This window comes from Mchenga conophoros, linkage group LG20 (genome assembly GCF_057382185.1).
Source record: "Mchenga conophoros isolate Kocher_MC1m ecotype Shallow Benthic linkage group LG20, M_conophoros_male_GT1.1, whole genome shotgun sequence".
NCBI classification, from domain to species: Eukaryota; Metazoa; Chordata; class Actinopteri; order Cichliformes; family Cichlidae; genus Mchenga; species Mchenga conophoros.
The window spans coordinates 12,439,466-12,465,941 of NC_140545.1; the positions used below are offsets into that span (position 1 = coordinate 12,439,466).

Consider the following 26,476-nt stretch of genomic DNA (forward strand, 5'->3'; position numbering starts at 1 on the left):
GGCTTTGGTTGGGTCACTCAGCGAGTCTGAGAAGCATTTCAAAGCAGCTCTGGGGGAAAGGGGAACTTCTGGGGAACTCCTCATCAATGCACTCAAGAGTATTTTGGTAGGCTGGCCACTGCTGGGATGGGTCACCACACTTCCAGGTTTTCTGTTTGGGTAATGGGTCTTATCGTGGCTCACTAGAGTCCCAAAGCCTTAGAAATGCCTTTCTTTTACCTGCTTCACTTACCTCTTGGTCTAGATCATAGGTGTCAAACTCTGGCCCGCGGGCCAAATTTGGCCCGCAGCCTAATTACATTTGGCCCGCGAAGCCATACCAAATTATTATTAGAGCTGGCCTACTGGTATTATACAGCTAATATATTGTTTAGTATTAAGCTTTGCTTGTTCCATATTCAGTTTTTCAGCAAAACTTGTTTGAGTCCATAAGAAGAGATTCATTCTTAAATCTGGAGGAAGATTTTTTTCCAATAAATATTAATGTTAGCCCGCGACCTTGTTCCAGTTTTGAATTTTGGCCCACTGTGAATTTGAGTTTGACACCCCTGGTCTAGATAATGAAATTTATTTCAAACTTCTGATAAAAAAAATGGGGTTAATTACATTTAATTCATGATTTAACAATAGGGGGTGATTACTTTTTCATACAGGTTTAACAAATTCCTATAATTAATAAAATAATTTATAAACTAGCTGTATTTACACCAGTAATCTATGACTGATTAAAAAAAACCACAAACTAAACTATACAGAATGACCAGTTTTTAACATTGCTTTTAACTTCAGCTCAACTCGCAGTAGATGGTAAATCTTCCTTTAAAATCAGCCTTTACTGTTAGTTTTAGAGTGATTCATTGCCATTCATAATGGTGAATCACCCAAAAATGTTTCCAACACCAAATTTCACTTATTTAACTACTTCTGTATATTCTTTCATCCAGACTACATTATGCTTTAGACCAGTGATTCCCAAAGTGTGGAAGAAACTCAGCTTGAAATTAAACATATGTAGTTACATGTTTATTGAAATGTATTAATATAAAAAGGTCAATTAAAATCGGTAAATAAAGGTAGTTAGTTTGTGATTTAACCCATTACTCTGACCAAAGTTTATTGATCTCATTTGTCTCCCAGTAACAGGTGGGTCACGCAATTTGCATATGCCTGGGTAGATTTAGCAGTTTATAACAGACGGCTCGCGCTGACTTAGACTTTGACCCTCTTGCTGTTGGGTAACTGCAGTTGCATAACTGCAGTTGCATTTTAGATCAGAGTCCCAAGAAAGCATGCAAGCTTGCTTATTGGGAAAAGCAACCAGGATGCATCTGGCATAGTAAATACCCTGATAATGTGGGTAGTGAAACACCACATGTAAGGAGAAAATGTTTATCATAGCAGAGAGGATAAGGAACCAAACCACAACTGTGTCCTTAAACCTGCCAGGGCAAGCAAGACTAAGTAAATCAAAGTGATAAACAAGATGATACAAAATGTCTTTTTTACCAACTGCATCCCAGTAAAGGCACACACACATTTCTGAGTTAATTTATTAAGGTGGCATTATCTATATTACACATCGTTCATATACATCAGAAATTAAACAGGGAAAAGAAAATAGTGTTAACATAAACCTCTTTTTAAAACCTCTCTTTTAAAAAAGAAACTTTGTTATTGACACCATTTACAACTTCATGTACAGGGGAGTGACAGTGGTTTATTTGGATATGGAGGCTTCTAGACAAAAAAAATTAAAACCCAAAAAAGAAAAAAACCCAAAAAAGAAAAAAAGAAGCAGTTAATATTTACATATCTATTCAACTATGTTCCCAAGATTTTAATATGCGATCGACCCAGAACAAGATCAAAACGTCATCCTGCATCAGGGAAAACAATCTGAGGCAAAGCTGTAAATAGGCAACTAGACCAACTTTCCATCTTGATACATTCATCAGTTTTTATGCTAGCATTGTCTCAGTAGTTGTTGTCCTAGCCGAGGTCACACTTGACTATTTAAAAACAGGCCACGTGACACCCCCCCCCCAAGCTCAATCTGGTGCAGTCCAGAGTATTCACTTTAGCATAAAGCAACCTGCGGTGGATCATCTCTGCCGGCTTCAAGCTGCTAACAAAGCATGCCTGAAGCCCGAGGGTGGAAATAAGGCTACCTGAAGGCTAATGACAGATGATCTCACCATGCACGTGGAAACGGTGAGTCCAGGGGTACAGACAAAGCAGAATGGAACTCGCACAAGCTGGGGGTGTTGGGAAAGAAAGTGCCGTGCTTTATTAGACTAACACCGCCTGAATCCAATGCCCCCATCAGTGACCCCAACAGTCTTTCAAGTGTGTAACCTGAATCATTCAAAGGAGCGCTCTAAAAATGAGAACCCATACTACCTGCTGCTCTAAATTTCATATGATTGATGCCAAACTACACCAACCTCAGCGCGCACACACACACACACACACACACACACAAAACTCTGGATACCACCTTGGCAAAGCATCAGGAGGTTTCTTTGTGCATTCACATTTTAATACAACAATCTGCCCAAGTCAGCTGTTCCATGATACATAACCTAGAAGGTGAAGCAAGAATCTCTCTCACACACAAACACACCTTTTCACTTTCGTAATGCATTCTAGGTAAGGTAAAAAAATTTAAGAATACGAAGCTATGGAAGACTTATCATTTTCAAAGAAAAAAAAAAAAACAAAAAACAAAACAAAAAGCTTAAAATCATGACATTAAAAATAATGCAGGATTTAAAAAAAAATAAAAATAAAAATCAAGATCCCGTCTGAGATTAAAGTGGTTATTTTAGGAGAAAAAAAAGTTTTGGTAAGAAGTGGTCACATTACAGAGTGCTGGTCTGTGATAACAACTATCACAGCATCTCGGTCTGTATGTTATTTTCATTTGAACAGGCCTGAATCATGGGCGAGTATCTTCAAAGTGCAGATGTTTATAATGAGAAGGTCATTTTGTGACCATAATTGTCAGCTGTGATACACTGCAGGCACGAACCAGCAGGTGGTGTCGTCTCGGGTCTGAATTTGAAGTCCGGGCTCACTCCTCCCCCTCTTATAAATTTACCACTTTAATCTCAGACTTTTTCTTCCCAGGAATTCATGACTTTTATTTTTTTTCCTTGAAGCAGTACAATGCCTCGCACAGCTTTAAAATTCTGTTTTTCTTAGAATTACCCAAATCCACAAACTATAGAATTACAAACTGCTTTCTCTGCTAAAAGCATTTAGAGGTAAAATGTTCCTCTAAGTGGAAAAGGGAAGACAGAATTCAACCTTTTTCAATTCCAAAACGCTTTGTCTCTTTCATTTTGTCTCTCGCTGTAGGGTTTGTAAAAGTTCAACTAAGGCAAAGCGCTCGATCCAATTCAAATGCTACACGTGTACAAAAAGCTACAAACTGCTTATTTTCAAGCTGTTAAGTGAGCATTCAAAATATCCATTATCATTTAAAAGTTGATTTGGTTTGACTTGATTTTGGTGTCTTGTTTTCAAACTTTTAACTTTAAATAGCATCAAAACAAATCTCGATTCATTAATTACTAAAAAGGATTTCCTCAGGATGTTAATTTATTTAATTTTTAATCAAGACTATCCCGTGAAATAAAAGGAGAAAGCTGGAAAACATTTTAAAGCTGATACTAAGATGAATAACTTAAAAGACTCCCCCAGGATACTCTAATCCACAGTGTCCCCCATCACACATCACAGCGTGCAAACTCTGGCCCTATAAAACTAGGGCCTCTAAGTTCTCTTCCACTCTTCCCACCACTAAAGACAATGGAGGTTACAACACTTTTCACAATCATCGAATCGATTCCCAGATCAAATACTAAAGAAGCAGGAACGCAAAATAGGCATGTGGCCAAATCTCTCTGAAGCACCAGGATTGTCTGTTAGTAAAAGTTTGAAGCACTACTTTTGAGGAAAAAAAAAGGGTCTTGTTATAATTAACATGCAGATCAAAGTGTGAGTTCGATTCTAAAACAACAGAATTTAAAAATGATTTTTGGTGACTCTCACGTCAGTTTTAGAAGAAAAAGCAGACCCTCTCAATCTCTTCTTGTGCTCCGTCAGGTCAAGATGTTTTCAGTTTAACCCCTCCTTCTTACCTGACATGATCATATGAGTCGAAAGCACAAAACAAAAAACCTGTAGTCTTGTTAAACAGATGTCACAGAGGACGAGTTCACCGGGCATAGAGCGGTGCACATTCTGAGAGATGGGAGCAGCGTCCGTGTTTTGGTTTGAAACGATACAAAAATTTCTCCAAGCTGTCGGGCGTGCTGAGACTGCAGTGTGCAGGGCCCGTGCCCAAAACCCAACAACATGCAGACAACAGTCTAGCATATGCTCCCATAGAAGTACTACACATGTGAGTGCATGCATGAGCACAAACTCCCAAAAACTCCTGCCTATTCTAAAGAGGCTCCCTGATTTGAACACTGGTGGGGTTTTTTCATTCCTCCAGACTCCTGCACCCAGCTCCTCCTGGTTTTCTTTACTCCTGTCCAAAGCCTTCCGTTTCCTCAATGGCAAACATCAGCTTCTCTTTCAGCTGCTCGTAGCTCTTGTAGGGTGGCAAATCCAGTCTGTTGAAGCTGGAAAATGAACATTAAAAAATGTATTTTAGCTTGAAAAGCTGATTCTGGTGCTACCACAACAAACCTAGCTTGATTCTGAAGTGAGTCTATGTCAGTGTGGAGCTGTGTGCTTGGATGAAAACTAAAGAAGTTTAAGGACAGTTGAAACAACTCTGAAGTAGGTTGTAAATCTGCATTCATAATATCCAGGCCCAATTGGAAAACTGTACTGTCTCCATAGTTACTTCAACACTGTCCATAACACTTCTGCAACTCAAAACAGTTCTGTTCTTTTACATGAGGTGGGGTGTGAGGTGTATGCCCATTATCATCCATCCGCACCCAGTAGTTTCTTTAGTCCTCTGTATGAACTCACCATGTGTGACTTCTGGGAAGCCAGTTTTCTTTTCCCACCTTCTCAATGCAGAACTTTTGAGCACCGTTGCTTCCTACGAGGTGAAGCACAACTCACTGTTAAGTTTGATCCTTACAGAAAAGGTGAACTTTCAAAACAAATTGCAATAATTTGACAGTTTCCTACCTAACACACTAAAGGCTACAAATGGCTTAAATCTTAACAATGAGAACAAACATACAACTGAAATAAACCACAAACAAAACTTTGTAGGTTATCCTTTGGCGTCATGCTGCATGTAGAATCATTTGGCACTTCAAATGGTCATCCCTGCAATATTTACCCATGAGGTCATTGAAGCCTCCGACTGGCAGGCGACAGGTACCAGTGACGAACTGCAGCAGTCTCATCCTCTTCTCATTGTCCATCTCCTTCACCAGCTGCAGGAGAAAAAACAAACAAAAAACAAGAAAGATTAAAGACCATATTATCATATTATTATAAACTTCAGCTTAATGAGTCACTCCTTCGGCTTCACACTGACCTGCCAGAACCAGACGATCTGTTTACTGCTGCGAGCATAGTGTCTGTAGATGGTGTTTCTTTGCCAGTCTACCAGATCAATCTCCTGCATACCACACAGCATGACCTGGGATGGAATACATTTTCATTAAGACAAAAAGTATACCGCCCACTCCATTCTTGAGTATTTGTCTTTAAGCATACCTCCAACTCTTTTGCATCAAAGTACTGCAGGTACTGCTGAGGGAGGACCTCATTGAAGCCTTCAAAGAAAGCCTGTGTCTGCTCTTCTACTCCTCTGGACAGGCGCCACTCTGCCACCAGCCTGCACAGGCAAACACAAGCCCAACCTTAAAACCTAAAAAAACCTCTTATCTTAATAAACATGTCATATGAGCCTTATATTGAATTGACGACATAATAATAATAATAATAATAATAATAATAATAATAGACAATGATCTGAATTAACAACTAAATGGAAAACCCTGAAATCCACCTGATGTACTCCTCCTTGTTCTCTTCTGTGACTTGGATGTCACCTCCTCCTGGCTTCAACTCATGGGTGGAGATCTCCCCCAGGATCTCCTTGTCAACAGAGAAGAACATCTCCAGCCCGCACTCCTCAATGTTGTTATCCCTAAAGAGCAACAAGGTCCCTGCAGCATTACTGTTACAACAAGTTTTCATCCGTGTCATGTTATTCCGTTATCATGACACATTCTACACTTAAAGCTCTGAGAGTCTAACACCACAGGAAATTTGCTGCAGCCAAGAATGATTTGAAAACCTGACCAAGGGTTAAAGACTAACACGTTTCAGTGACCTATTAATGCTGCTGACGACATTTCTTCCTCCGCTCATCCAGCTAAAATGTTGCCTAAGGGGATTTAGAGCTACTCAAGGCCCAATTTTAAGAACATTTTCTTCATGGTTTCCCCAGGAAATGTTAAGCTTGAATTAGATTAGATTAGCATTAGAAGGTAATTAAAAGTGACTGAAGAACATGGAATCAATTATTTTGTAAAAATGTAAATTCAGTTTTGAGTTACTAGTCACAGTTATTCATGTGACTAAAAAGGACTAAAAATCACATGAGATGTTTGGCTAACCGCAGGATGTTAATGGAGGTTTTGATCATTGTGCTGGGGTTCTGTTGACAATTAATGATGGCATAAAAATATTTATGTCATCTGTAGCCAGTTAATATAAAACTTCCAGAACTGAATAAGCTTCTCGGATGAGATGTGAAACGTACTCAAAAAACACTCAAGTCTAGCCACTTTTCTTCTCAAGCTTTTTAGATAAGACTTCACTGATTTTTTTCTCCAGTTCTTTGTAGGTTAGATTACTTAATAGGACTAGACTTTGCAAAACCCCCTCAAGATGAGCTCAGTACTCATCTTGAGGGGGTTTTGAGGCATCATTTCAATTGGCTGTCCCCACAAAGACAGGAAATATGTAATCAGCTTAATTTGTTTTGTTTGTCAGCAGTGTAGCATCCACAGTTTTCAAGATATTATGTGATGGTAAAAAACCCATGACAGCTTGAGTCTATTTAATTTTTGGTAATAAATAAATAAATAAATAAAGGCACGGTGGTTAGCACTGTTGCCGCACAGCAAGGTGCTCCTGAGTTCAATTCCAACATCAGGCCGGGGTCTTTCTGTGTGGAGTTTGCATGTTCTCCCCGTGTTTGCGTGGGTTCCCTCCGGGTACTCCGGCTTCCTCCCACCGTCCAAAGACATGCACTTAGTGGGGATAGGTTAATTGGATAACCCAAATTGTCACTAGGTGTGAATGTGCGAATGAATGTGAGTGCGAATGGTTGTCTGTCCCTGTGTGTTGGCCCTGCGACAGACTGGCGACCTGTCCAGGGTGTACCCCGCCTCTCGCCCTATGACAGCTGGGATTGGCTCCAGCGCCCCCCGCGACCCTGAAAAAGGATAAGCGGAAGCGAATGGATGGATGGATGGATAAATAAATAAATAAAATAAAAAATTATCGGATCAAAGTCAAGGCCCCACAAAATGTGAAAAGCAGTAAAAGCTTTATTTTACCCACAATTTCTTTTCTTCAAACTTCCCAATAACAGGGTCTCTGGGGATGTGAGCAACTGGGTTGACCTTCATTTTTAGCGCCCAAGTTGACCAGTGCAATATGAAAGGACATATGGTTACTCCCCCCCAATATGAGACCCTACAACGTCAAGATGGACCCATAATGTTTCGCAAAAGAAATCACACGCTGCATGAATACATCTTAAAAATCTCACGTTTTTACAGCTTATAAAAGCAAAAGATTTCAGCCAATTCTGCCCCAATCATGTGGGTGAAAAAGATAGAAAATAAACCATTTTAGACTGTATGTGCTTCAAGGTCACAGGTCAAAGGTCAGGTATCAGCTCGTTGTCAGCAGGCTGACGTCAGCATGTTGTAATAAAAAAAAAAAAATCATAAAACATCAAAGTTTTATTACAGCCCCTGCCGTTTGGGGGACAGTTCTTCTTTCATTAATGAGTTAGTGTAACAAAGTGCAGTGATGTGTCATTTCTCCACACAAATAAACACGAGCAGCACATTAAGCACACTGTTACTCTTCTCGTCATAAATAAAACCTGAGATGTATAGGGTGATACACACCAATACAAAGACATGTATTAGTAACTTTGTAATAAGAAATGTCAACAAGTTCATTTAGAATGAGAATAATTAAGAATGCATGGTCTTTCAAACCGCTTTACACACACAGCAGTTTTGTGAACTCACTTGATCCACATGAGGGAGTTGTAGAACTCTGGATCAATGGACTCCAGGTCGTGGAGGGTCAGCGGCTTGTTGAGGATGCGCTTGTAAAATGGCAGTGAGAAACCAGTGTCGATGAACTTGCCATGGAAAAGAGCCTGAGGGGGAAATGCATGTTCATCATTATTACACACAATCAATCAAAGCTTTATTCGCCACATGCAGGTTGCCCTGCAGTGAAATGGGACCCCCCCCCCGACCATACACACACAACACAGACATTACATGGGGATACAAGTCTGAGATCGGTAGCGTTACTGAAAAACACTGAAATGTACATTACAATGGGAAAGTACAAGAGGAAAAAGAGACCTCTACTCATGCTGTGCTTCCATGGTAGGACAGCATGAGAACAGGAAACAAAAAAACTCCTCTGCACAAAAAGCACAAAAATGTCCACAGCACAACATTGTGAAGGACATGACAAGCCACAGGATTGGGTGGGGGTGAGGAGTAATCCGAAGCGAACACAGCAGCCGCCCTGCACAGCGCTACCATCCCAGCGCGTCACACAGACCTGACGTGTTCCCCCGCAGGAAACAAGCATCGAAGGCGTTTGGAAATGGAGGGGGATGAGTGTGTGCTTATCAGTGTAAGTGTATGTGTGTGCGTGTGCGTGTCCATAGTTCAGCTGAGACAGTGTCCTTTGCCCTGCCAGGCTAAGAAAACAGTCTACCAGCCAACCCAGGTGGCCTTGCATGGAATGGGAAGGAACAGACTCAACAGTCGTTATCAGGGAGTTTTTGTTCGGTTCCGGCCTTGAGCCCACAGCTGGCGCCGAAGGGGTAGCCGCATTATTATAATGGTGATTTTTCTTTTACAAACAACTCATGAGAATTTCAAGCTGTTTTAACACTCCGACACCGACACTGGTCTCTCAATCTCCCGTTGGATAGCTGCGAGTTTCTCCATGATGTTATTTACCTTCAATTCTGTGGTCTTTTCAGTTTTTTGCTCACAGAGCAGATTCTGAGACCTCATGACCGCAGCCAACTGATCCGCGATGTAATCCAGCTTCCGCCCAGAGGTGTTGTTCCGAGTGGATTCTTCCCTGATGTAATCCAATATACGCTCAGAGGTGTTATTCTGAGCCTTCACTGTAGCCGTTAGCGCCTCCAAGCTCTTAACCATGCTGCATTCAGTGAGCCCTACCTGAGAAGCCGCACCTCGTCCCATCGTTTCAATCCCAGCGGGCAGCCTTGGGGGGGTTTGAACAGCCAGTTCCGCTTTCTTAATTCTCTGATAAGCCAGGGCCAAGCCAGCTCCGATCAGCAAGAACCCTGTTATCATGGTTCCGAATAGGTAGATATCTTCAGCGTCCTCGATCGACAGTCCCGCCAGGCACACGATCCTCCATGTCTGCCACCCGTCCATTGTGTATCCGGCAGGGAAAGTCCCTCCAGGGCACTCGGGCTCTCCCGAGCCCAGACTTCTCGTTGAGAAAAGGGTGTCAATAGCATTCAGAGACCAGTTGATCAAATCCATAATTCTCTTTAGGTTTTAGAAACAGACTGTGAGAGTGTGTTCCAGGGAAAGTAATACAAAAAAAAAAAAAAAAAAACACGAGACAAGACAAGGACATGAGGAGCTAAGCAGGGAAGATAAGGGAGAGGAGAAAAGTGCGACCGCCTTCGCTGAGAGCCAAAGAGAAACACCTTACTGTTATAAATAATGCTACAGTGACTCTTACAATATCTTACTTGCCATTACAGCTTTAAAACCAGCATATGAGAAAGTGACTAACCATGGCAATAAAGCGTCCTATGAACTTGAAATACTTGAGGTGGTCAGGGTTGATGTAGGAGGCTGGGTTGATCTGAAGACAGTAGTTATCTTTACCAGCATATTCAAACAGGCAATACATCGGGTTCAAAACCTCATGGGACAGCAGGAAGAACCACTCCCTGTGAGTGAGGAGAAGACAAGGCAGAAGTGAGTGTGGGATGAGAAATCCAGCAAATACATAAATAAAAATGACAGCAGCAGCCCAATAATAGTTCTATGCTATGAATTCTGAGACTTCTCATAACTAACCTGGAAACACCGCCATAGTCAAGCCCTTCTTCTCCAGGGAAGATGATCCACAGCCTCCTTCGCAGATCTTGAGCATTTAAGCTCATTATCTACAACAAAGACAACAGACTGATATACCACCTGTGAAATCACTATTATTCTAAAACAAAATACCCCAGTATCATAATTAGGAATTTTACAGTCTGCTTACTTTATGCCCTGCACTTTTGTCATTATTATGCATTAATAAATACAATGAACAGTGTGGCTCAAGGTGGTTGCTGTACCTGCTGGAAGGAGTCCTCAAACAGGGTTTTTCTGGATACGTTGATCTTGACGTGTTGAGGCATCGCCAGTTGCTGGAGAAAAGAAAAATGCCAGCAACAGTTAATTTTGCAGTGAAGACTCACTGGTTCGCCTTAAAGGAAGGATTACGTTTTTTTTTTAATTTAACATGGTACGCACACAAATATTACACATGCACACTAAATAAAGCAAAAACAGTGCACTCCCCTGTTTATGATGACTTGGGATTTTTTGTTATCCATCGAAGACTGTGGGAGTTCAGACTTGATAACAACAAATTGAGTTGAAATGAACCTAAGGTCATCAGTCACCGTGAATAAATTTATGACTGACTAAACGGAATTCATCTCTACTTTGTTTCATCATGCAATTTGAGAGATCCATTAGAAAGATATGAAATACTCCATTTTCCACATAGTGTCAGTGGATATGGTGTAATGCCAGGAATCTGCAGATTTTTATTCTAAAGACAACAACTCTCCTTTCCTGTAGCGACACCCACCTGGCACCAGAATCTGAAGTACTGTACTTTGGCTTTGAAGTCTCGAACATAGGTGATCTGGGGTCCATTTTCACTGTGACAAAAAAGAAGGAAAAACCAGAGTTTCATTTAATCCGTTAATACCTTAAATATTACTTTCAGATATTTCGATCTCACACTCGCTTCCACTCCCATGAACGCCCACATAAATGTCCTTGCAAAATATATTTTAAAAAAGCGATCCACTTACAAAAACGTACATGAGAAGGTTATAAACATGTGAATTTTGCCACTGTTCATCTTAGTTTACATAACCACATTCTCATCACCTTCCACCCAAACTGGTTTTTCCACCTGAGTGAAAAAACCAGACCCAAGCCTCAACTCAGTAACTATCAGGACTGAGAATGCTGTAGGAGACTAGGTGACCCATTAGTCATATCAGGCTAATGCATCACGACTTCTAAAATTAGAGAGGGATTCTTAGGACAGTGACACATATGACTGAAAATCAGCTGAAACATAACTATCAGGTATATCAAAGCTACCTTGTGAGATGCTAGATCAACTGTGAAATTAAACTATTTATGTTGATCCCCCCCCCCCCCCAAAAAAAAGCAAAAAAAAAAACAACAACAAACAAAAAAGGTTTTCAAGTACCTGCCTTTGTTTCAGTAACAGCTTATCAGCACACCAGAATGACTTTCTGCATAACATTAAACCAGTCTTTTGTATTCTCTGGCTGGAAACTCAAACGCACTTGCTTACTTATCTGTGGCACGCAGAACTGTTGAAAAGACTGTGTGCAGCCAGAATGTCACTGACAGTGAATCCAGATCACATGTCACTAACAAATGATAGTTAAAAAGGGGCCACTAAAAGGAAAAACTAAATCCCAAAGACAAACCAATAAGTTCTTTTAGAAACAAATTCATATAGCAGCACAGCTTTTTGTTGTTGTGTTTCTTTAGTACCTGCTTCGGTCAAACCAGACTATTAAGATAAAACCTTGTTTCCAAAATACTCAGAATGTCTTTTAAAAGAATGATGATTATGTTTAGAAGAACACAAGATGGTTTGAGATATAAACGTGTTTGTTGCTTCTGTTACAAAGTATCATTATGGCAGTAATTAGCAATAAAACTATTTTTGAAAAGAATGTACGTCTTTTAGTTAGCCAATGTGACTGTGTCTTCTATATCTTTCTGAAGCCTTAAAATTGGGAGAATGGAAAAGAATGCATTGGAATAACATACAGTGAGGATTTTCCAGTGCGGGGGTCGATGTAGGTGGTGGTTCTCCTGGTGTGGTCGACAAAATAAGGAATACCGTCTACAGTGAAGCGCATCTCCCAGCCTTCAGGAAGGGGCTTCTCATTCAGCAAACTGAAAAACAATATTAGACCTTTTCCTGTTTAATGTTCTCAGTAAAGGTTATGAAAAAAAACACACTACAGATATACAAGTTTTATGTTTATCTGATAACAAAAACAGTGGAATATGCAAACACACACTAACCCCTGTGTTCTTGGATCCTCCCACTGTGTTGACCGTGTAGGGTGATGCACAAAATAAACTCTGCCATTGGAGTCTGTTCTCTTCTCTGCAAGCACACAAAGTGAGACATTATATTGCCCTACCCTAACTCCATCTTTACTTTACATTATAATAGATTAATGCAAAAGCCACAATTAAGCATAGCTACCTTTGAATTATTTAACTTTATTATTATTGAGAAATTAGGGACGAGTGTCTTTTTCATGCTACAAACATCTCTACCTTAATCAAATATAAAGATAGCTTAATTTAAAGGGGTTATATTAAATAATAAAAATAAATCCTGCTGTGGCTATCATGATATAACACTTTATATCAGGGCTGGCAGCTCAGCAGCTACCAGGCTACTGCTAGAAAAAAAGTCCCCAATGTAGACATCGAATATAATCCAACAGGTTCCAGAAGGCAGTCACAATAAATGTTGAAAACTGATGTTCAAATGCTAAAACAATGAAAAATCCAAATGTGACAGAAAATATGAGAACAATATGCGATTTAAGCCACTTCCAATGAGAGTGTAGGACACTGATTGACATATGTGAGAGTTCATCTCAGCAACTGGAACCTTGAATGTCCGCTGGTAAAACACTATCAGCAACAAAGCATTGCACAACAAGCAAATGGCTTCCTGTGTGGATGTCTCTTAGCAACAATTGTAGTTAACAGTGACAGAAACTTTTGTATTTAAATTAGAAAGTCATTATGACCTTACCCCATCCCTGTGGTAGAGGCCCAAGAGGATCATACTCCTTATTTTGAGTGGCTGTGGCCTGGTCTTGGGCCTACACAGCAGAAGATGATCGTTAATGAAGCGTCTTCACTTGTATGTATGACATAACAGATATGCCAAGCTTTGTGTTTAACAAGCTTGGCATGTTTTTAAGATAGTGGCGTGTAAGGACATATGCAGTGGCACAGCGATCCCAACTACTGTGCATCTTTTTGTGTTTTCCCCCCACACCCCGCTTATTCCTGCTGTCTACTATTTGTATTTTATTCTGACACAGGTGGCGTGGAGCACCCACAATTTCGTTGTACATGTACAATGACAATAAAGGGCTATTCTATTCTATATTAGAGCAAGAGGCCTGTAACTACAGGGCCAAAGTAACATCTCAAAAGCAGTGAGCCACCTTTTTCCATTAATAGCAATGTCACAGAAATATGGCAACATAAAGTAAACTATAAGCTATATCCAGCACAGTACTTATGTATATATTTTGTATAAAATGCTTCAAGAAAAGAAAGATATCTAGCTTTTTTTCTCAACTTGCATCCTTCAATCGATCTTCAATCAAAATCCGATTTCCTAATCATTTAGTATTTGTGTCTGTGAAGGTTCTCAGTAATCCAGGTCATTGTAGTCAAAGGAGCTTGCAAAGAAAAGCGCCTGGACTTCTTTAAGTTGCTTGAAGACGTTTCACCTCTCATCCGAGAAGCTTCTTCAGTTCTAAGGTCAAATTCCTGAGGTCAGATGGCCCAGGATGTAGATCCTGGGCCAGGAATTCGCATGATAAGGTGGGGCCAGGTTTCACAATGAGCTCACCCAAAACCCTGGCTGATTGGGACCCACACCCATTTTCACACCTTGGCTCAGGCGATTAGAGGATCATCAGGGGGTCCTTTTGTCCCTCTTTGGCGGGATACTCCCACTAGGTTTAAATCTGGAACTCCTCACAGTTTGACCTTAGAACTGAAGAAGCTTCTCGGATGAGAGGTGAAACGTCTTCAAGCAACTTAAAGAAGTCCAGACGCTTTTCTTTGCATTTAGTATTTGTATTACAAGACTGTAAATTCACAGATGAGACACACCTATAGTCACTATATTCCAGCTTATTACCATCCAAGTCAACACAATGCATCACATGATAAAGAGGATGTCTCACCCCAAATATAAATCTCTGGTTGAATTGCTGCATGGCGCCCTGCAGCTGGCTTCGCTGGTGCTGCCATTGTTCATAATTGCGCACTGACTCCACAGTGGGGCGTTGCCATGTGGTGGTACGTGTCATGTGATCAACAAAGTAGACCCGCCCCATTTGGTCAACACGACGCTCCCAGCTGAAGGTGTAAAGGGGGGGAATAAATGCTTTAATGACAGAAAAACCATACACTTTTTCCAGGCTAAAGGACATGACAAATATATCACTGGACGAAGTGAACAACAATAATATAACCAGTATCTACTATTATAACAGTCCAATAACACTAGAGATGACTTTCTAAGAAAAATCTAAGTGATAGAGGGTTTTTTTTGTTTACCCATGGGGCAGTGGTTCAGGCCGTTCCCACGTTGTTTTCTTCTCCACGTGATCAACATAATAAAGCCTGCCGTTCTGATCCACTCTCTGCTCCCATCTAGAAAAAGGAACAATGATAAAGTTCAGGCCACTTTTCTTAATGGTGCAAGACACTACTCTAGCAGATTAGGTACAGATTTATAATTTCTAGCATTTTCTACATGAGTCATCCTAGTAGAAAAACAGCTAACAGCCAGTGAAGGTCACAATGATGTCATAGGAGCACAGAGCTCAGAAAGGGATGTTTACAGAATTACAGGCTGGATGAAGCCAGACCAAAAAAAAGACCACGATTGTCACAACCATGTTTAATATATAAAATGTGAGATAAAGTCATTCACTGTTTAGGCATATCTGCTCTCAACAGACAAACAAGTAGCATGTCACCTTGTCTTTTCAGTAAGAAGATTCTGCTATGCTAAAAACTGCTCTCACATTTATCACTCGTGTTTGCATATTCGTTTGATTTTTTTATCGTTACAATATTCAGCATGCTCCGTCATCTAACGTGTCATTAGATTGATGAATGGAATATAATATAAATGCTCATCTGACCTTGCCTTTTTCAGGTATTTCTGTTCTGTTTTAGAAAACATTAATTTACGGCTAAGCAACAGCCCCTTTTCTTTATTTTTTCCTCAGTAGTTAAGCATTTTTTCTCTGGATGAAGCTTCCTTTTCTTGGTCTATTTATACTACAGCGCAGTCAGCCGCTTTAGCAATTAGTAGTTTGGCTTGGGCACTATTATTGCTTAGCATGGCTTTGGAGATTAGATAATCATTTCCATTCTTTCACATTCATGACTTATGACTGTACAGAAAACCTCTCTCAGTTCTTCTGCAAGAATTAGAAAATGAGCACCAACCCAGGAGGCAAGGGTCCTGTGCTGACTGCGGGGACTCTGGGAGTGACAGCAGGGGTGATGGTGCTGGTCGGCTGCCTGGTTGCTGCAGCTCCAGAACCGGAGGCCACTGTGGAGTTCCTGTCAGAGCCCCATGATGGACTTGAGTCTGGGGCTGATGAGGGACCCGAGGCCGGCGCTCGCACTGGGGTATCAGAACCTGACTGGCCGTCGCTGCAGTCTGCTGCAGCAGAGTCATTGCTGGAAGATGCTGAAGAAAGAAAATGGTGGATCCTCACTTTAAACACGGCCAGAGCATATGAACAAGGCTTCAACAGGCTTCACACTGCTCTAAACAAATTTTAAGACAGTTTTGTCTGCTCTTGAATGTCACTACTGTGTGATGTCACCATTTCCTTAAAATATTCACCTTAGGGACATGGATCTAACTATGAGCATTTTTGTTCAAATCTTTTTGTACTGGTGAGGGCCAGCCAATTAGAAGAAACTTAACTTAAAATGCCTCGTTTCAGACAGCGAATGAACTGCATAGTTGAAACAAGGAACACTGTAAGTTAAATAAAGTTCATTTTGAGCTGCCAATCATGAATTGTGTGAATCGGCCCCATTTTGGAGTGCAAGAACAAAACTGTGGAATTAATATGATTATAAGAGATCATTAAGGCGCATGTGCGAGAGGATTTAGCTAGAAATGATCTTATTGTGCATCTCTGTGTTGTTGTGCATGAAGAAAGCTCATATTTAAGGAAACCAGTTGTACAAACATATCAAGAGCAAGTTGTGCTTTGGCTCAATTCCAGATCTACCTCTGGGTTAAATATTTGACACTGGAATGATGGTAGAGAGTGGGTATAGAAAAAGAGTGTCTCTTCTTCTTTGTTTTCCTTTAGTTCATAGTTTCAGTGTCTTGACAGATTAGAGCAGTTTTCACTCATTAAATCTCTTACCTGGTGAAGAGTTGGGTCTGCGTGGGGTTGGAGGCGGAGGTCTAGATGGCCTAGGTGGTCGAACAGGCCTCAGCCCTGTTGAAGATACCGATGGAGACCCTGTGCTGTTTACTGATCTACGGCCACTAGGAGAGGACTTGTGCTCTATGCTGTCCACAGCCGGAGAGCTGTCTCGACTGTGCCTGTGGAGGAGGGTGGGTGGATACTGATAAACAAAGCAGAAAAAAAAAAAGAAGAAACCAGAAATGTGACACTGGTAGAACTTGCCTAAAGACAGGAAGATGTACTGTACCTTATGGAATGATCACCATTTGGCTGCGACTCCCCATTTGATGTACCTGAAATAAAAGCATGCAAGAGAAAAGAGTCAAAATGAGAGATTCTGTTAGAATGTAACATAACCAGTCAAATAATTAAGAACTCTGCTATTAGTACTGCTGATATGGATGAAAAGTTGAACTTCTGAAAAAAAAAACATGTCAAAATATCTTCAGTCCCCTTTTTCACTTAAAAAAAAAAAAAAAAAAAAAAGTTGTAAAAAACAAAACAAAAACAAAAAAACAAAGGTCCTGTAAAATAAAACAAAAAAATGACAACATAAAATGAAAAACTTCACATGCTTCCAATGTAAGTTCCTCTTTGTGCTCTTCCGTGACTCACTGTGATGGTCGGCTTCTGCTTTTGCGAACATATCAGGATCAACAGTCATGCCGTCAAGGCAGACAGACAGGTCCCCCACCACGTCTGACTCGTCCCTGTCTGCACACAGTTGTAAGGTCTGCACCACCTCAGAAACTACATACAAGAAACACACGATGGTCAGTGCTACTATGGCATCTGAAATACAAACCTTGCCATTAATGATGCCACCAAACTTTACTTCAGTCAGTGGTATAATGTCCCTTAAAAAAATTCTAACCAACAATACACAGTAGTATTTTACACAACATTCATAGTAGAAAAAGAAGTACTTTTTGCCCCCCGTAAGCCTCCTGAGATCACATACTGGATACTAACAAAAAGAAATATAAAAGTACTGTTATAACCATTTATTGATAGCACAGTGACAGAAGCAGTTTACCCTGCTCACCGCCAGGAGATGTAATTATATATTATAATACATTTTTTAATTAAATGAGAAAGATTACTTAAAAGACTGTTTTCCTGCTTCTGTTATGGCTAAATATTGTACCTAGTACAATAATGAAAAGGTTCATTTTTGAGGTGGAAAACAACACCAAAACACAAAAAACAAACATGACAAATGATTTCAAACATGAAATCTTGAATATTTAAATTACAAAGTTATGGCAATCAGCATGTGTTTCCCTGCTCTGATATCAAAGTCAGCTCTTGACATTTGATTTGCTCCCAGAGCTCCCTGTCATTAGCTCTGCTCTGCTGGACAGGGTCCATGCATATAAAAAAATAAAAAAATGACCGCACAGTGAACTGGTCTTTATGAGGGAAAAACAAAAAGATAAACAGACCAAAAATCTTCCAGCATACAAGCAGATGACAAAGATTATAAATGGAATACTCTACTGATTGTTTTACTGGGTGTAAGTCAGATAAACCACATCTGTAAGCGCTCTGAAATTCTTTCTGTATGTACGTGTGCTGCAGTGAAACCATGTAAACCTGCATCAACTCACACAGACAGCAGGAAATTATCTGACAAAACTTTGGTGGGCAGGAAGTGATGTGGTTTATACTTGCAGCAGTTTACTTTTGCAGTAGAAAATTACTAGTTAACCATTACTGTCTAATTGTCTACACATATAATTTCTTATATTTAGCAATCTCCTTTGTTCTATGTGCAACTGTTGTGTTACTTGGGTTAGCCAAAGCGCATTTCTACGGCTTGTATCCAGGATCTTATTTGCTGGATCAGTCAATTCATTGATTTTCCGCTGCATATTATTATGTGCTGGAGCCTATCACAGCTGTCTGACTTGTGTATCAAACTTCTTTGTCAAGGCACAAGAATTTGTAAAACAGGGACTTAATTTACATTTTCTGTGGTACTTTTGAGTACATCTTGCTTCATCACTGGCAAACGGCTGTATGTGATAAACATCATTTAAAGGGTTGAGGGTTTCCCTTTTTTTTGTCATCAGATGCTTGCAAAATTTATTCTCTATATTTGATCCCTTCGCAAAAATTTTACTAAATTATATATCTTTATAATCATATATGTCAACTCTGAGGCAAGGCTCAGAGTGACAAGACACTGTTTTTACCAAGCTAACATGTTTCATCCTGCAGCTCTTCTAGGGGTAAGTTGAGGTATTCCTCAGAGAGCCAAGAAGCATAATCTCCCAGCTGTTTCCTTTCAATTGGACATGTCCCCACACAGCTCACCTAGGAGGCATCTTAGTCAGATGCCTGAACCACCTCAGCTGGCTCCTTGTAGTGTGGAAGTACAGGAGCTCTACTCTGACCCCACCCAAATGACTAGACTCCTTACTCTACCTTTAAGGCAGAACGCACCGCTTGTATGTAGGAACCTTTTTTCCCCTTTGTGTCATATATACTCACTTTTCATGTCATTAGATTTGAGTGTTTCACTAAGATCCAGCGTGGCCATCCCTAGCAACAGATCTGACTTCAGGGTCTGGTGGCTCCACACACGAAACACTAGTTTGCTGAATGGAGTTACGATCCTGTGAAAACCAATATATTTAGAAACAGTTACTTTTGAAAGTTTAAAAAACAAACTAAAAAGAGAAAGAAAAAAAACAAACATGCTTTTTTCGATTGAAAAGCTAACATAGGAAAGTTCTTCATGGCCGTGTACACCATTTCAACAACCAGGTTGACAGATTAATATGTGCTGATAGTGTTTTTATAGACTTTCCATTGTCTAAATGAATAAATCTGTAAGCAGTTCTTATTCCACTTCTCAATCACAAGTCCTTAGCTAGCCAATGTCAAGTGAATACCATTTTGTGTGAGTCTTAAAACCTTTTACAGCTCCAATCTAACATTTGTGTTAAGTACAATTCCCAATGATAAGTTCTACAAGCATCAATAATTACAAATATAGGAAATAACAACCAATTACTCTCAGGAATTCCCAGCACTGCAATCTATTTGACAACTGTTTTACCAAGCTAAACAGTGAACACCACTTTGTCTGTATGAGCAGCAAAAATCTTTGTGTTGTCCTGAAAGCGAACCACAGACAATAAAGTTCAAAAGCTATTCAGGGACAGTGAGTGTCCATGACCGTCACTACGACAGTTGTTTAACAGTCACCAGGAAAAGAGACAGTGGATATGTGGACTGGGTCCGGTTACACCCCATAGTAAACACTTGTTATATAATAACGCTTCCCCCGTTGGTCTAAAAGAAACTGTAGGAGGGTTCTATAATAAGAAGGCCACTTTGCATAGAAGGAGACATTAGATAGGCTAAAATTAAGGGGGTGCTAAATGTGTGAATATTTTTACTGCAGGAAGTGAAGTGGTGTGAGTGCACTAAATGTGAAGTGCATTCTTGGAAACAGGAGTCCTGTAAATGCACAGGACACTCACCCAACTGTGTGGGACTGTAACTGCTAATGGAAGCCAATTCCAAACACACAGGTCTTTAAACTTCTCTTTAAACTGGAAACTCTATGAAAACCGAGCCCAAGAGCGTATGCACGAAAAACAATTGCACAGTTTCAGTGAAATTCTATTTTTATATTCTCATGAGAGAAACTGACAGTTTGCTGGGGAAATGATGATTTGTCTTACCGCATAGTGCAGTCAGCAGTAATCGTGCATGGTACACTTCTTCCTTTGAGCCAAAACCCAAATTACCACACTGTTTTTATTAATCACTTAATGCAGTCTCTAGGGATTATAGCCATTAAATGGGCTGTAAAAATGTTTGAACAATGGAAAGATGCTCTTCTCACCGAGGAGCACAGGCATTATTTACTATATGCTCTCTTTTTGATATGCATATTTTATAAGCTACAAATATAAACTACTATCATTTTATTAGTGCCAAAACTTTTGTTTTCCTTCAACATAGTTGAATATTTCTCACTCCATAAAGATGCTTAGAGAATCTTTAAAGGGTGCCCTTTATGCTTTTGCCGATTTTCATATGGATATTTATACAAACATGGGCAAAGTTTCAAATAATGAGGTCAGCATTTGTACAAGTAGTTCTGGTGAGTTAAAAATTAGGGTTTTAGATGTTGTATGATGTCAAAAACAGGGGATATCCTTAATATGGTCATCTCACAGCTGTATTAACCTACTGTTCAAACCTCCTGTTTGCAAGAAGAGGACTGAAAAGGGTCTGTCGCAACATAAGATAAATACAGATCTATCTTTTTAAACTGTGAATGATGCAATTACTCTACTCTGCTCTCTAGTTGTTTCGTTTCTCCCTCTGAAAACGCTACATCCAGATGAACAAAATTTAGGATTTGGTAAATACACAGTTGGTTTGGTTTCCTGAAAATATAAGTAGTAACATTTATGACAATAAACAGTCTATGGCATCTGAGTAAGTGGGCTATTAGATGTTTTATGGGCACATTTAAACATTAGAATTCATTCTGTATCCTTTCTCATAAATTCAAACATTTGCAATTTAAATACAGGTTTTATTTAGACAGGTTTGGCTCGAGTTAAATACCTTTTATGGGTAATAAAATAGAAGTATGGCATAGGAGTATCTATGATATGAATTAATATAAGAGTCTAGTAATCCTGGCAAGACTGACTCACACAGTGAGCGGCTGCTTCCATTTGGGGCTGTGAGTGTTGGTACATTTCTCTGTTTTCTTGGACTGGCCGTCGACTGTCACTTCCACATAGGGACTGGGACCAAACCAGTTTTTCTTGTTTTCTTTCAGTTTTGCTGATAGCACTAAACAGGAAGAATACATATAGTAAATGAGCAGTCAGATGTTGGAGTCCAAAACAAAACAAATAAATTGTTTACAACTTTAATTTAGGAACAAAATACTAGTATGAAGGCAGTGGGGGGACAATTATTTGATCCCCTGCTGAATTTACAAGTTTACTTACAAAGAAATGGACAGTCATTTTAATGAAGAGAAACAAAGTCCCAAACGCTAAAACTCTAAACCCTTTAGGTTTCTAGGCTGCCGCTTGGCAGCTTGAGGTTTCTTTCCCTTCACAGATTTTTCTACAGGATTCAGGTCTGGAGACTGGTTAGAACACTATGTGACCTTAATGTGCTGCTTGACAGTATGTTTTGAGACATTGTCATGATGGAAGACTGATCCACGGACCCATGTGCATGTCTACGACCCAGCTGACGTCTTGGGCAGCTCTTTGGTCTTGCCCGTGGTGACGGCTATGTTGGAATGGAAGAAATTGATTCTGTGGAGAGGTGCGCTTCATACACAATATGAGTTGAGATCAGGAATATAATAAATATAATTGAATGACTGATTGTAATTAGTGGGAGCCAGAATTGTGGTGTGGTTGTAGGGGATGAAATTCTTATTTCACTCTATGACATGCAAATCAGTTTGTTCTGGATTTTGTGGTTGGTATTCTCTCACTCTATTATTACCATAACAATTAGAGACTGTTCCTTTCTTTGTGAATGAGCAAACATACAAATTTTGTTTTTTTAACTGGTAGTAAAAAATATGCAGTAATAGCAAGAAGCACAGATTTTTACTAATGAGAACATCTGAAAAACTTAAGCAGCTATCTGAATGCTCAGAAATAAAATAAGTCAACCTGACTTTTATTTTAACCTCTGTGTGTCGGTCTTCACTTCTTGATGAAGACCGAAGACTCACCAACGATTTGTAGCTGTGCCCTAATAGGGTATCCATTGGAAGTGCCCGACTTGGTGGCTCCACTGGCCATGACATAGGGCTGGTATAAAGGCCTGTAGACAACACATTAGGTTGGTGACAATCATGCAGAACTCATACAGATATGACTAAATGATCTCATCTGTAAGTTGCAGATGTGCACCATACTGGTGAGATCATTTAGCTCAAATATATTTAGCTTACATTGTGAGCTGAACTGATTTCTGACTATTAATAGGTTAAAAAAATATGAAACACTACATTAAAAATATTTATATTTCACAAATTATCTCTGCAAATCTACACTGTACAGTAAAATAGAAAAATATCAGAGCTTTGAGCAAATTTTCATTAACTACAGGAGTTATACTGCAACTATATTTCTTACTGAAATACTCTTAAAATGTACAACATCTGAGATTAAAATAGTACACAATGACTTTCATTCATACACAGTCACAGACATTTGGTGGCAAAGCTGGGAAACAAACCACTAACTATTTGATTAATGGAAAACTCGCTCCAACACCTGTCTGTAAAGTGCGCTGAGACTACATTTGTTGCAACTAAAACTGAATTAATCAATTAGTCAATTTAATCAGCTGCAGTTCAGCAGTCAAAGCTATAACAGTCAGTCACTATAAGAACCTTGCAAGATGCATAAAGCACATCAAGCTCGTACATCTTCCATAGCTGACACAAAAGTATCATAACTGTGGGCTCCAAATTACCTCTAATGCATATTTCTTCCTATATTCCTGTGCAAATGCTTTCACTGGGTTTGGCTTGAAGCAAGCAGCCTTTACCCAATTATCTTCAAAGTCTAAGATAAACAAGAAAATACGCCAAATCACTATTCTCGCCAAATCTGTGCAAACAAGTTAGCTTAGCTTAGCTCAACGGACACCCTACTTAGGACATCAGCAACATGCATACATATTTTTTCCTTTGTACAAAGACTTCTACCTAAATAATCTCATCACCTGGAGAGTCATTTTGAATAGTAGAAAGTCTACATTAAAAAAAAAAAAATTGTATTTCCTTTCAGGATCCCATCCTTAACAACACTAAACAGTATAATGACCTGTTAAACGTCCGCAACAAGGGAACAGACTGACGGTAAACTCAAAATAAAAAGAATATCAGTTCAAGCAACAGTAAAAATCTCCTAAATGCTGCGTCATCATGGAAGGTAATAAAAGACCACAAAAGGAGGCAAAGGCCAGGGCTGCAGGCTGTGAAACCTGTAAGGTGGCTGTAAAAGAAAATCTTATGGGTCTTACAAAAAAACTTGTGATCTTTGTCACCAGTCTTCACTTTAAGATCACAATTTCATTTATATAATACATGAGAGCAATTACATAAAGCTCATGCCAAAAATACACCGACAACAGCAATAATTGGTTCTGAGGATAAGGTTGCCAGGGCCAGTTATACTGTTTGCTTATAAGCATGTCAACAGTATATGAACTCCGAAAGCTCTGAAGCAGGCCCTGTGATCTTTTCTTGATTGTGGTTACTTCAGTGTGGCACTGAATAATGCAGGGTCCTCAGCTCTAGCTCATCCAACAGTCTACGCACACAGCAGAGCAGGAGACAGTGAGGAGCTCCCGGGTAAACTTTCACGTTGGCTACGGGTCTCAGTCAATAATTCATTATAATTGCTGACTTTGCATCCTTGCAAGTAGGCTGAATGTGTATCATGGATGAGTGTATTTCCTGGATACTAAACTGGATTTTTGTGTTTTCAGCTAAGCAACATCTCCCACTATTTCACAAAGTGCATCTGGGGTTTCTTGAAACTAATCTGAACTCAGACTGATTCAACTATTGCCTGTTAGTGCTGTGGTGTTGCAGGTGAACCAACTATTTTGAACAGTATGACCAAAACCGCATAAGAGGAGCTTTTCATTACTATATGCTGAACTTCTATTGTCAAGGTTGCTAACACCTTGTTAAATCACATGGACACGCTGTTTACATCATGACTAAGAGGGCAAAACAATGCAGCACATCAAAACAACATACCGTCGCAATGACGAACACGAAATCTTTGTCAGATAAAAGGGACAAATGGGTTTTCTAATATTACGATTCAAGCAAACAATACTCAAAAACCGTCATTATAAGTAAAAATCGGAGACTGTTGAGAACAATTGCGACTGAGGGCACAAAATAACGTAAACGTCATTCTTGCATTATGTTTACAAAGCAATTATGTCAAAAGAGAAAACTATGCGGTCAGGACAGCTTGCTAATGGAGGGCACTTAGGAGCAGTGACGTTTGACAGGTGCAGTCAGTTTCCCGAAGAGTCAACAAGCTTCCGTATACCTTTAATAACACTTCTTTTCACTGCTTCACTGACACAAACCCATTTATAATAATATAAATTCCTACCAAATCACTTCAACATTCCTCAATAGCGTACTGAGAAATGACTCCATGACGTCTAAGCGTAAAGATTTAATCGAACTACTAAAATATCAGATTGAGTGTGGCGCACCTTCCTTCGCAAATGACAGCACATAGCTGAGAAGAAACTACTCAATGTACCTCCACATTCCGTGTCTTGGATGCTAAACTAAGAAACGTTCGTAAGATTACATAATTTAATCCAACTAGGAATTGATAACAAGCTAACGCTAATTCGGTTAGCCGGAGAAAGAAGTACAGTATGTCCTGGTTGCCAAAGTCAAAAGCCATGAAGTTGACCACTTTTAGTTATGTTCGCCGCTGTGGCTTTTTAACTAGAGTTGCTGAGTACGTGTTGAATGTCAGCTGTCCACCAGAATTGACAGCCTGGTGCCATCCCAGCCCAGGCTAATTACTAGCCTGCTAGCTTGTGTCATCATCATGGCTGGCTGGAAATCCCAAAGTCCAACGGCTGTGGAAAAAGCTAATATCACCGATGAGAACTCCAGTTATTGGCTCCCATTACTTACCGGAGTCCGAGCGAGGAGCTGTAAAACTAACGCGCTGTATCTAAAGTGTCCACCCAGCCTTCGCTCACCAGGATGTTTGGGTTTCTGTTGGGGGTTTCACTTCAAGGAAGAAGAAACTTCCACCATCTTCGTAAGCTCGTATCACGTGATCGAAACAAGGTGGAGCGCGCACGCTACTCCCTCTTTGTGCCGTGATTGGACAAGAGTTGTAGTGCTACGAACCAATAGACGGTCAGTAAACATAATGATGCATTTAAGGTACTTGCAGTCTACTCATAAACCTTACGTTAACGCATTGTTTTTAATGCCTTGTGCAGCATTTTTTAAAATAACGAATATATTTTTATATATACTTGATATGAAGGATATCCATCATCTTCTGTGGCAAACTTGATACATAAATGTGTTTATGATGTGTTTAGTGAAAATAGGCTTAGGTAAATACAGTTAGAATAAAATATCCACAAATCTCTTGTGTGCAAAAAGAAATTCCTGTTCAATCTTAATCTGTCCTATGTAGCTCTTGACAATGTAAAATTTAACATGCCATTAAAAATATCAAAAGACTACTTGATAACCAACATATTTTGTATTTGACTTTAAATGTAGTCATATTTCTAATTTGGTTAGAAATATTTCTTATGGAGGCTGTTTCCTATTTACAGATGGTGGTCCAACAACAAACGGCAGATGGAAGTGTTGTGCTGTATAGCTGACTGTGTAATCGTTGTCACCTCCTCGGTGAGGACAAAGAGCTGTAGGGACAAAGAGAAGAGTGTTTACTAAAGCTTACTAAATTTAATATTGCAATAGGTTAATATACTACATACTGCGTGTGTTATAATTCATAGATATTACAATCTAATAAATAGAACATAAATGTAAAATAGGATGTATTGTACTATACACTTAATGAATACAAATATGTCAGTTCAGTTCAGAGATGCTTTATTTTGAAAGTGCTAACA

General features: G+C 39.7%; 2 protein-coding genes across 2 annotated transcripts; both read right to left on the reverse strand.

Annotated features, from left to right (window-relative positions):
• Positions 1-1,535: 1,535 nt before the first annotated feature.
• On the reverse strand, positions 1,536-25,658 carry itchb (itchy E3 ubiquitin protein ligase b). Its single transcript, XM_085260082.1, has 24 exons — positions 25,509-25,658; positions 22,548-22,639; positions 21,496-21,637; positions 19,304-19,428; positions 17,423-17,557; positions 17,055-17,100; positions 16,763-16,944; positions 15,819-16,065; positions 14,916-15,011; positions 14,540-14,714; positions 13,366-13,435; positions 12,615-12,699; positions 12,354-12,482; positions 11,119-11,191; positions 10,598-10,669; positions 10,332-10,420; positions 10,042-10,201; positions 8,262-8,395; positions 5,993-6,133; positions 5,698-5,818; positions 5,516-5,620; positions 5,315-5,411; positions 4,993-5,065; positions 1,536-4,634 (listed from the first exon to the last, which is right to left on the reverse strand). Exons 2-24 carry the CDS (start codon positions 22,615-22,617, stop codon positions 4,535-4,537), a joined length of 2,667 nt encoding a protein of 888 aa, XP_085116208.1. The 5' UTR covers positions 22,618-22,639; positions 25,509-25,658; the 3' UTR covers positions 1,536-4,534.
• Positions 8,402-10,031, reverse strand: LOC146550480 (uncharacterized). Its single transcript, XM_085260091.1, has one exon. It carries the CDS (start codon positions 9,780-9,782, stop codon positions 9,147-9,149), a length of 636 nt encoding a protein of 211 aa, XP_085116217.1. The 5' UTR covers positions 9,783-10,031; the 3' UTR covers positions 8,402-9,146.
• Positions 25,659-26,476: the final 818 nt, after the last annotated feature.